The sequence below is a fragment of the Bombina bombina genome, chromosome 5, assembly GCF_027579735.1.
Source record: "Bombina bombina isolate aBomBom1 chromosome 5, aBomBom1.pri, whole genome shotgun sequence".
NCBI lineage: Eukaryota > Metazoa > Chordata > Amphibia > Anura > Bombinatoridae > Bombina > Bombina bombina.
In genome coordinates this window covers 477,875,057-477,887,556 of record NC_069503.1, presented here as the reverse complement: position 1 = coordinate 477,887,556, position 12,500 = coordinate 477,875,057, and the positions used below count along the sequence as shown (strand labels likewise).

At 41.1% G+C, this 12,500-nt stretch overlaps 1 protein-coding gene across 1 annotated transcript in view; it reads left to right on the top strand.

Moving 5' to 3' along the window:
- Positions 1-12,500, top strand: part of LOC128660489 (uncharacterized) — an 808,651-nt gene that overhangs the window by 55,221 nt on the left and 740,930 nt on the right. The window contains exon 4 of the mRNA XM_053714366.1: positions 8,256-8,327. Within this exon, the coding sequence (XP_053570341.1) occupies positions 8,256-8,327 (72 nt within the window). The remainder of the gene's footprint in view (positions 1-8,255; positions 8,328-12,500) is intronic.

Below are 12,500 nucleotides of genomic sequence, written 5' to 3'. Positions count from 1 at the left end.
TGTTGTGCTATGCTAAACAAACAAGTCTGATTGACGTCTGGCAAATGAACGTGTTGACCCGGTGCATGGCACGCTAATTAAATTTATTTGTTTAAGCCTCACTGGGTCATATCAGAAAAGAGCCAACAGCGCAAAGTAAAGGGGGTCAGTGGCAGACATTTGAATGCAGTGTTTTGTAACATGGCATAAGGGGTTGCTCCTGTTACCCCAAAATTAAAAGTCAGTGCTACTTTTGTCATCAGGATTAATCTGTTGCATCTTTATGCTTTTGCACATCCATGTGTTGCTAAATCATGCAACCTTAAAGGGATATGAAACGCACATTTTATTTTTTTTCATGATTCATATATAAAACATACAATTTTAAACAACTTAATAATTTACTCTTATTATCAACTTTTCTTCATTCTCTTATTTTGAAAAAGCAGGAATGTAAGCTTAGGAGCCGGCCCATTTTTAGTGGGTAGATCTCGTTGAGCTGGTCATTTGAAAAGTAGATCCCAACACACAAGTGTGGGTACCCCTGCTCTAATGAGTTAGAGGATATAATATTTGCGTTACAATGTCCATGTAAATGAAATACGGAATAGATATGATGTGTAATCCATATATATTATTTCGCTTTGTGCTTTATCATATAGTATAAAAGAATACAGTGACACTACATATTTCGTAACGGAAATATAATCAGTGTCATGTACATTTTTGTTTTTATGCTGTCATTTATTAATAAATCTCACTTTCATGATGGAATGAATTCGCCCTTTCTCCAACATAGGTGTGTCCGGTCCACGGCGTCATCCTTACTTGTGGGATATTCTCTTCCCCAACAGGAAATGGCAAAGAGCCCAGCAAAGCTGGTCACATGATCCCTCCTAGGCTCCGCCTACCCCAGTCATTCTCTTTGCCGTTGTACAGGCAACATCTCCACGGAGATGGCTTAGAGTTTTTTAGTGTTTAACTGTAGTTTTTCATTATTCAATCAAGAGTTTGTTATTTTCAAATAGTGCTGGTACGTACTATTTACTCAGAAACAGAAAAGAGATGAAGAATTCTGTTTGTATGAGGAAAATGATTTTAGCAACCGTAACTAAAATCCATGGCTGTTCCACACAGGACTGTTGAGAGCAATTAACTTCAGTTGGGGGAACAGAGTGCAGTCTCTTACTGCTTGAGGTATGACACATTCTAACAAGACGATGTAATGCTGGAAGCTGTCATTTTCCCTATGGGATCCGGTAAGCCATGTTTATTACGATTGTAAATAAGGGCTTCACAAGGGCTTATTTAAACTGTAGACCTTTTCTGGGCTAAATCGATTGATTATTAACACATATTTAGCCTTGAGGAATCATTTTATCTGGGTATTTTGATATAATAATATCGGCAGGCACTGTTTTAGACACCTTATTCTTTAGGGGCTTTCCCAAAGCATAGGCAGAGTCTCATTTTCGCGCCGGTGTTGCGCACTTGTTTTTGAGAGGCATGGCATGCAGTCGCATGTGAGAGGAGCTCTGATACTTATAAAGGACTTCTGAAGGCGTCATTTGGTATCGTATTCCCCTTTGGGTTTGGTTGGGTCTCAGCAAAGCAGATACCAGGGACTGTAAAGGGGTTAAAGCTTAAAACGGCTCCGGTTCCGTTATTTTAAGGGTTAAAGCTTCCAAAATTGGTGTGCAATATTTTCAAAGCTTTAAGACGCTGTGGTGAAAATTTGGTGAATTTTGAACAATTCCTTCATGTTTTTTCGCAATTGCAGTAATAAAGTGTGTTCAGTTTAAAATTTAAAGTGACAGTAACGGTTTTATTTTAAAACGTTTTTTGTACTTTCTGATCAAGTTTATGCCTGTTTAACATGTCTGAGCTACCAGATAGACTGTGTTCTGAATGTGGGGAAGCCAGAATTCCTATTCATTTAAATAAATGTGATTTATGTGATAATGACAATGATGCCCAAGATGATTCCTCAAGTGAGGGGAGTAAGCATGGTACTGCATCATTCCCTCCTTCGTCTACACGAGTCTTGCCCACTCAGGAGGCCCCTAGTACATCTAGCGCGCCAATACTCCTTACTATGCAACAATTAACGGCTGTAATGGATAATTCTGTCAAAAACATTTTAGCCAAAATGAACCCTTGTCAGCGTAAGCGTGGCTGCTCTGTTTTAGTTACTGAAGAGCATGACGACGCTGATATTAATATCTCTGAAGGGCCCCTAACCCAATCTGAGGGGGCCAGGGAGGTTTTGTCTGAGGGAGAAATTACTGATTTAGGGAACATTTCTCAGCAGGCTGAATCTGATGTGATTACATTTAAATTTAAATTGGAACATCTCCGCATTTTGCTTAAGGAGGTATTATCCACTCTGGATGATTGTGAAAATTTAGTCATCCCAGAGAAACTATGTAAAATGGACAAGTTCTTAGAGGTGCCGGGGCTCCCAGAAGCTTTTCCTATACCCAAGCGGGTGGCGGACATTGTTAATAAAGAATGGGAAAGGCCCGGTATTCCTTTCGTCCCTCCCCCCATATTTAAAAAATTGTTTCCTATGGTCGACCCTAGAAAGGACTTATGGCAGTCAGTCCCCAAGGTCGAGGGAGCGGTTTCTACTTTAAACAAACGCACCACTATTCCCATAGAGGATAGTTGTGCTTTCAAAGATCCTATGGATAAAAAATTAGAAGGTTTGCTTAAAAAGATGTTTGTTCAGCAGGGTTACCTTCTACAACCCATTTCATGCATTGTCCCTGTCACTACTGCCGCATATTTCTGGTTTGATGAACTGCTTAAGGTGCTCGATAGTGACTCTCCTCCTTATGAGGAGATTATGGACAGAATCAATGCTCTCAAATTGGCTAATTCTTTCACTCTAGACGCCTCTTTGCAATTGGCTAAGTTAGCGGCTAAGAACTCTGGGTTTGCTATTGTGGCGCGCAGAGCGCTTTGGTTGAAATCTTGGTCGGCTGATGCGTCTTCCAAGAACAAGCTACTAAACATTCCTTTCAAGGGGAAAACGTTGTTTGGTCCTGACTTGAAAGAGATTATCTCTGATATCACTGGGGGTAAGGGCCACGCCCTTCCTCAGGATCGGCCTTTCAAGGCAAAAAATAGACCTAATTTTCGTCCCTTTCGTAAAAACGGACCAGCCCAAGGTGCTACGTCCTCTAAGCAAGAGGGTAATTCTTCTCAGGCCAAGCCAGCTTGGAGACCAATGCAAGGCTGGAACAAGGGAAAGCAGGCCAAGAAACCTGCCACTGCTACCAAGACAGCATGAAATATTGGCCCCCCGATCCGGGACCGGATCTGGTGGGGGGCAGACTCTCTCTCTTCGCTCAGGCTTGGGCAAGAGATGTTCTGGATCCTTGGGCGCTAGAAATAGTCTCCCAGGGTTATCTTCTGGAATTCAAGGGACTTCCCCCAAGGGGGAGGTTCCACAGGTCGCAGTTGTCTTCAGACCACATAAAAAGACAGGCGTTCTTACATTGTGTAGAAGACCTGTTAAAAATGGGAGTGATTCATCCTGTTCCATTAAGAGAACAAGGGATGGGGTTCTACTCCAATCTGTTCATAGTTCCCAAAAAAGAGGGAACGTTCAGACCAATCCTAGATCTCAAGATCTTAAACAAATTTCTCAAGGTCCCATCGTTCAAGATGGAAACCATTCGAACTATCCTTCCTTCCATCCAGGAAGGTCAATTCATGACCACGGTGGATTTAAAGGATGCGTATCTACATATTCCTATCCACAAGGAACATCATCGGTTCCTAAGGTTTGCATTCCTGGACAAACATTACCAGTTCGTGGCGCTTCCTTTCGGATTAGCCACTGCTCCAAGGATTTTCACAAAGGTACTAGGGTCCCTTCTAGCGGTGCTAAGACCAAGGGGCATTGCAGTAGTACCTTACCTGGACGACATTCTGATTCAAGCGTCGTCCCTTCCTCAAGCAAAGGCTCACACGGACATTGTCCTGGCCTTTCTCAGATCTCACGGCTGGAAAGTGAACGTGGAAAAGAGTTCTCTATCCCCGTCAACAAGGGTTCCCTTCTTGGGAACAATTATAGACTCCTTAGAAATGAGGATCTTTCTAACAGAGGCCAGAAAAACAAAGCTTCTGGACTCTTGTCGGATACTTCATTCCGTTCCTCTTCCTTCCATAGCTCAGTGCATGGAAGTGATCGGGTTGATGGTGGCGGCGATGGACATAGTTCCTTTTGCGCGCATTCATCTAAGACCATTACAACTGTGCATGCTCAGTCAGTGGAATGGGGACTATACAGACTTGTCTCCGAAGATACAAGTAAATCAGAGGACCAGAGACTCACTCCGTTGGTGGCTGTCCCTGGACAATCTGTCTCAAGGGATGATGTTCCACAGACCAGAGTGGGTCATTGTCACGACCGACGCCAGTCTGACAGGCTGGGGCGCGGTCTGGGGATCCCTGAAAGCTCAGGGTCTTTGGTCTCGGGAAGAATCTCTTCTACCGATAAATATTCTGGAACTGAGAGCGATATTCAATGCGCTCCAGGCCTGGCCCCAGCTTGCGAGGACCAGGTTCATTCGGTTTCAATCAGACAACATGACGACTGTTGCGTACATCAACCATCAGGGGGGAACAAGGAGTTCCCTAGCGATGGAAGAAGTAACCAAAATTATTCTTTGGGCGGAGTCTCACTCCTGCCACCTGTCTGCTATCCACATCCCAGGAGTGGAAAATTGGGAAGCGGATTTTCTGAGTCGTCAGACATTGCATCCGGGGGAGTGGGAACTCCATCCGGAAATCTTTGCCCAAGTCACTCACCTGTGGGGCATTCCAGACATGGATCTGATGGCCTCTCGTCAGAACTTCAAAGTTCCTTGCTACGGGGCCAGATCCAGGGATCCGAAGGCGGCTCTAGTGGATGCACTAGTAGCACCTTGGACCTTCAAACTAGCTTATGTGTTCCCGCCATTTCCTCTCATCCCCAGGCTGATAGCCAGGATCAAGCAGGAGAGGGCGTCGGTGATTTTGATAGCTCCTGCGTGGCCACGCAGGACTTGGTATGCAGATCTGGTGAATATGTCATCGGCTCCACCTTGGAAGCTACCTTTGAGACGAGACCTTCTTGTTCAGGGTCCGTTCGAACATCCGAATCTGGTTTCACTCCAGCTGACTGCGTGGAGATTGAACGCTTGATTTTATCGAAGCGAGGGTTCTCAGATTCTGTGATCGATACTCTTGTTCAGGCCAGAAAGCCTGTGACTAGAAAGATTTACCACAAAATTTGGAAAAAATATATCTGTTGGTGTGAATCTAAAGGATTCCCTTGGGACAAGGTTAAGATTCCTAGGATTCTATCCTTCCTTCAAGAAGGATTGGAAAAAGGATTATCGGCAAGTTCCCTGAAGGGACAGATTTCTGCCTTGTCGGTATTACTTCACAAAAAGCTGGCAGCTGTGCCAGATGTTCAAGCCTTTGTTCAGGCTCTGGTTAGAATCAAGCCTGTTTACAAACCTTTGACTCCTCCTTGGAGTCTCAATTTAGTTCTTTCAGTTCTTCAGGGGGTTCCGTTTGAACCCTTACATTCCGTTGATATTAAGTTATTATCTTGGAAAGTTTTGTTTTTAGTTGCGATTTCTTCTGCTAGAAGAGTCTCAGAATTATCTGCTCTGCAGTGTTCTCCTCCTTATCTGGTGTTCCATGCAGATAAGGTGGTTTTACGTACTAAACCTGGTTTTCTTCCAAAAGTTGTTTCTAACAAAAACATTAACCAGGAGATTATCGTACCTTCTCTGTGTCCAAAACCAGTTTCAAAGAAGGAACGTTTGTTGCACAATTTGGATGTTGTTCGCGCTCTAAAATTCTATTTAGATGCTACAAAGGATTTTAGACAAACATCTTCCTTGTTTGTTGTTTATTCAGGTAAAAGGAGAGGTCAAAAAGCAACTTCTACCTCTCTCTCTTTTTGGATTAAAAGCATCATCAGATTGGCTTACGAGACTGCCGGACGGCAGCCTCCCGAAAGAATCACAGCTCATTCCACTAGGGCTGTGGCTTCCACATGGGCCTTCAAGAACGAGGCTTCTGTTGATCAGATATGTAGGGCAGCGACTTGGTCTTCACTGCACACTTTTACCAAATTTTACAAGTTTGATACTTTTGCTTCTTCTGAGGCTATTTTTGGGAGAAAGGTTTTGCAAGCCGTGGTGCCTTCCATTTAGGTGACCTGATTTGCTCCCTCCCTTCATCCGTGTCCTAAAGCTTTGGTATTGGTTCCCACAAGTAAGGATGACGCCGTGGACCGGACACACCTATGTTGGAGAAAACAGAATTTATGTTTACCTGATAAATTTCTTTCTCCAACGGTGTGTCCGGTCCACGGCCCGCCCTGGTTTTTTTAATCAGGTCTGATATTTTATTTTCTTTAACTACAGTCACCACGGTACCATATGGTTTCTCCTATGCAAATATTCCTCCTTAACGTCGGTCGAATGACTGGGGTAGGCGGAGCCTAGGAGGGATCATGTGACCAGCTTTGCTGGGCTCTTTGCCATTTCCTGTTGGGGAAGAGAATATCCCACAAGTAAGGATGACGCCGTGGACCGGACACACCGTTGGAGAAAGAAATTTATCAGGTAAACATAAATTCTGTTTTTTCTCTTAAATCCAGCGTTGGAGACCAACTTTAAATCTGTTACCCCCCCCCATAATGTGCTAGATTATGAGTGGATCGCTATTTATCGCTCTTGCGTTAACTGTGCACGACTTTGGCTTTTTGTGCACGTTGCGTACCATGCGTATTACAAGTTGAAAGTAAAAAGTTTTCCCTCACGCTTACCTGACACGCAAAAAGCCGAAGTTACAATATTGCAACCGTGTTAACGTATTCCTTCGTAGACTTCAAAGCGGAAAAAAACCTTACTCGGAAAAAACACCCTTACTCACGCTCTAACCCTTATCCCAATAAACTCCCTACTCTAGTAACCCCTAAAACGCCACAACCCCACATTGCAAACTACTCTGCTACACTGTTAACCCTTAAACTGCCACACCCCCACATCACAAACTGCTTCTCTACACTATTAACCCATAAGCTGCCACAACATCCGTCACAAAGTACCCACTAACCTCCTAACTAATAGTGTTAAGTCTGAGTACTGATTTTTTGAGCTGAAATGCGTTAGGCGTTAGTTCTGTCTACACCTGTCATTTTATTAAAGTGAAGTATCGTTGCGTTGTTTTTACTAAATATGGAATAAAGCTTTTTTTTGCTTTTATTGAACAACATTGGGACTTTATACTCTTCATTGTTTTAAAATGATGATTCTCCCACTCTTGTCTGCCTCAGCATTGATAAATCTAGCCCTTAAAGACAGGGGAGGGCTGAGACTCCTGAACTTCAGATACTATAGAATTGCCACATTCTTAGTTAGTATTATAGTCAGATGGAATAATGTCAATAAAAAGGAATAGGTACAATTAGAGCACATTCTAGCTTATGTGGTCTAACTTGGAGGCTGCTGCTGTTGGCTACTAGCCTTATAAAGAAGCATAGGACCTTCAGCAACGGCTATAATTTTGGAAACATATAGGCTTTGGGATAAATACACTAATTTTTCAATTGTTCCTTCGCCATTAACATCTTGGGTTGCCTAATCCTATCTTTCCAATTGATCTGTCTTTGACGATCCCAGGGCCAGATACGCTACACATTTTTGTTTTGTTATCCTGTTATGTACAATAGAAAATTAAAACTAAGGGCAGAACTTTTAGAGGTTGGCAAGGGGGCGAGATACTTAAAGCTCTGGTGTAGGGTGTCTTTGGTGGCCAGGTAATTTAATTCCCAAGAGTAAGATCTCATAGACTCTCACAGCCAAGAAAGAAATGCATTTATCAGGTAAGAATAAACTATGTTTTTAAAAATGAGTAGGTCATAATCTTCAATAAATGTCTTGGTAATAAATATGAAATTGTTATGTAGTTGGTACCTCACACACTTTAGATTAGCAATAATTTATCTTTGGGAAGTTGAAGACATCTTTATACATATTTGGTGGCACTGCCATAAAATATCTGCATACTGGATATCTGTAATAGAAGATGTAACAACTGAATTGCCTGTAAATCATTTCTTAGTTTTATTTAATAAGGTATTGTTGTCTTTTAAGATCTAAGCTCCTTTGTGATAAATTGTTCGATGAAAGCATTCGTTATAGATCTACTTATTATTGTCAGTGTTAATGTTTAAACTAATTCTACTTTATTGTGTATTGCAGTTTTGTAAAGTGAATTGTCCTTCCGAACTCAGTCTGTTCAGCCATAAACTCGGACAGAAGCACAGAAATCATGTAAGTATATGTCTTTTACCTTCAAAGCTTCCCATTCAAACATTAATAGCATGGAAATAATAAAATTAAATTCCCCCATCAAAGGCTATATATGATATAACAGGTACAAATCCTCAAATCTGGAATTCCAAAATGATCCAGAAATCCAGACTTTTTCACTAATATTTATTTAAAAGCGGCAAAGGAATTAATCGTTTCCCTCCCATTAATTGAAAAATATGACATCTACCAAGATGCCTGCTAAAATTAAAAAAATGACAAGAAAAGCCAGGACAACTCTTTTAACCCCTTAACCCAATGTAGCGTAAATATACGTTTTGCAGTACATTGCTTATTGTACCGCACAACGTGTATATACGTCAAAGCTGCAGCAGTCTGGAGTTCCTGAGCTCATGGAATCTGCCTGCATATGGGACTGGAGCACGATCTGTGCTCAGATTCCATATGATGGCAGATGCCAGATGGTTGCAAATGATGACACTGTGTGTATCACTGTCTAATGATATCTACTGGTGCCGGCGGTAGGTGTGGGAGGTAATCGGGGAGGTGGTCCCCAAGGCAGAACATGCAATGATCTGAGATGTCATTGCAGAAAATGTAGCATGTCTGCAGAAAGAACAGGACACGTTCAGGAACGGTTACTACTTTTACTTGTAGCTCTGCTCCACATCAAACAGAGATTTGCTATGGCTGTACTGTGTAAGTTTTCCTTAACACAGCGCATCCACAGTGAAGTGCTGTTTGAAATGAACAGTCAAATATGCAGTGTTGACTGACTCTCAGGTTTTGGCAAACCTGCCCCTTAGCCTTTCCCAGTCTGCAAAGCTGTTTATTCTGAATGTAAGACATTCTTATGAGCAATGCACCATTTTTATTACTACATTTCTATGTTAAACCAAGAGAAAAGGCAACAAATGTATTCAAGAGACATTTTACAATATATTTTTTTGTCTGCAGCTAATTTAAAATTGCTTTATTCTTTAGTTAATCAACACTGGTGCTTTAGTGTAACAGCCTAATTTAAAATTGAATTTTATTTAAAAATAAACTACAGAAAAATTTTCACTAAAAAAAATCTTATTGCAGAAAGGGAAAAAAAGTTCTGCCTCTGGGGAGGTGGTTAGGCGGTCCAATGGGGGGGGGGGGGGTCCCTAACAAACTATCGCTGGAGGGGGGACCACTAAACTAAAGGAAAAAAAAAACACCTGCAGTACCTAAGATAGCGGACATAGAGAGGGAGGGTTAGAGAGCTGTTTGGGAGGAATCAGAGGGTGGGAGAGTAAGCTGTACAGTAAAGATAAAATTTACCTGATTAACCCCTTCACTGCTGGGAATAATAGAAGTGTGGTGCGCAGCTGCAATTAGCGACATTTTAATTGCCAGAAAGCAATGGCAAAGCCATGGTATGTCTGCTATTTATGAACAAAGGGGATCCCAGAGAAGCCTTAACAATTATTTGTGCCATGATTGCACAAACGTTATGTAAATAATTTCAGTGAGACACCCATAGTTTGTGAAAAAGTTAACAATTTTTTTTTTTATATGATTGCATTTGGCGGTGAACTGGTGGAATGAAATATACCAAAATGGGCCTAGATCAATACCTTGAGTTGTCTACTTAAAAAAAAAAAGAATATATAGTTTTGACAGGTAAGAAAAAACCCAAAAAAAACCCCCAACAAACAAAAAATCCAAGGCTCTATTTTTCCAGTATTTTGTGCAAGTTCTTCTCTGAAAGTCCTGGTAGTGAAGGAGTTAATTTTGTCTGCTGAGAGTCAAACAGAAGAGAGCGCTAATGCTATTGTTTTTCAAATTTCCACTGTAATACTACCTAAAATGGATACATTACAATTGGCAATGGATAATATATTTAGGGTTAGATTATAAGTGGAGCGCTAAATTATTCTCTCGCCCGCGAAAGCAACTTTGCCCTTTTGCGGCCTGAGATAAATAACCAGCCATTACAAGTGTCTATTGGTACTGCAAACTCGCTGTAGCAATTAGCGCTCAGAAAATTTAACCAGAGATCAGATCTCTGGTTAATTTTCTAAAAGTGCCCCAAATGCCCTCAATATAGAGGACCTTTTCAATAAATAAATAATAAATGTGTGTGTGTGTGTGTATGTATATGTGTGTGTGTGTGTATATATATATATATATATATATGTATATATGTATGTATATATATATATATATATATATATATATATATGAGTGCAGAATTATTAGGCAAATGAGTATTTTGACCACATCATCCTCTTTATGCATGTTGTCTTACTCCAAGCTGTATAGGCTCGAAAGCCTACTACCAATTAAGCATATTAGGTGATGTGCATCTCTGTAATGAGAATGGGTGTGGTCTAATGACATCAACACCCTATATCAGGTGTGCATAATTATTAGGCAACTTCCTTTCCTTTGGCAAAATGGGTCAAAAGAAGGACTTGACAGGCTCAGAAAAGTCAAAAATAGTGAGATATCTTGCAGAGGGATGCAGCACTCTTAAAATTGCAAAGCTTCTGAAGCGTGATCATCGAACAATCAAGCGTTTCATTCAAAATAGTCAACAGGGTCGCAAGAAGCGTGTGGAAAAACCAAGGCGCAAAATAACTGCCCATGAACTGAGAAAAGTCAAGCGTGCAGCTGCCAAGATGCCACTTGCCACCAGTTTGGCCATATTTCAGAGCTGCAACATCACTGGAGTGCCCAAAAGCACAAGGTGTGCAATACTAAGAGACATGGCCAAGGTAAGAAAGGCTGAAAGACAACCACCACTGAACAAGACACACAAGCTGAAACGTCAAGACTTGGCCAAGAAATATGTCAAGACTGATTTTTCTAAGGTTTTATGGACTGATGAAATGAGAGTGAGTCTTGATGGGCCAGATGGATGGGCCCGTGGCTGGATTGGTAAAGGGCAGAGAGCTCCAGTCCGACTCAGACGCCAGCAAGGTGGAGGTGGAGTACTGGTTTGGGCTGGTATCATCAAAGATGAGCTTGTGGGGCCTTTTCGGGTTGAGGATGGAGTCAAGCTCAACTCCAGTCCTACTGACAGTTTCTGGAAGACACCTTCTTCAAGCAGTGGTACAGGAAGAAGTCTGCATCCTTCAAGAAAAACATGATTTTCATGCAGGACAATGCTCCATCACACGCGTTCAAGTACTCCACAGCGTGGCTGGCAAGAAAGGGTATAAAAGAAGAAAATCTAATGACATGGCCTCCTTGTTCACCTGATCTGAACCCCATTGAGAACCTGTGGTCCATCATCAAATGTGAGATTTACAAGGAGGGAAAACAGTACACCTCTCTGAACAGTGTCTGGGAGGCTGTGGTTGCTGCTGCACGCAATGTTGATGGTGAACAGATCAAAACACTGACAGAATCCATGGATGGCAGGCTTTTGAGTGTCCTTGCAAAGAAAGGTGGCTATATTGGTCACTGATTTGTTTTTGTTTTGTTTTTGAATGTCAGAAATGTATATTTGTGAATGTTGAGATGTTATATTGGTTTCACTGGTAAAAATAAATAATTGAAATGGGTATATATTTGTTTTTTGTTAAGTTGCCTAATAATTATGCACAGTAATAGTCACCTGCACACACAGATATCCCCCTAAAATAGCTATAACTAAAAACAAACTAAAAACTACTTCCAAAACTATTCAGCTTTGATATTTAATGAGTTTTTTGGGTTCATTGAGAACATGGCTGTTCAATAATAAAATTAATCCTCAAAAATACAACTTGCCTAATAATTCTGCACTCCCTGTATATATGTATATACAGGTAGCCCTCAGTTTACGCTGGGGTTAGGTTCCAGAAGGAATGGTTGTAAATCGAAACCGTTGTAAATTGAAACCCAGTTTATAATGTAAGTCAATGGGAAGTGAGGGAGATAGGTTCCAGGTCCCTCTCAAAATTGTCATAAGTAACACCTAATACATTATTTTTAAAGCTTTTAAATGAAGACTTTAAAAGCTAAACAGCATTTTAAATCTAATAAAATAATCACACAACACAGACTATATAATTAAACTAAGTAAAATGAACAAAAACATTTGCTAAACAGCATTATAAAGCTAATAAAATAATCACACAACACAGACTTCACTTGCATTTTTCTGCAAACAGTTCTTTCTATGCATTCCAATCTGTACTGATTTATAGACAGGAA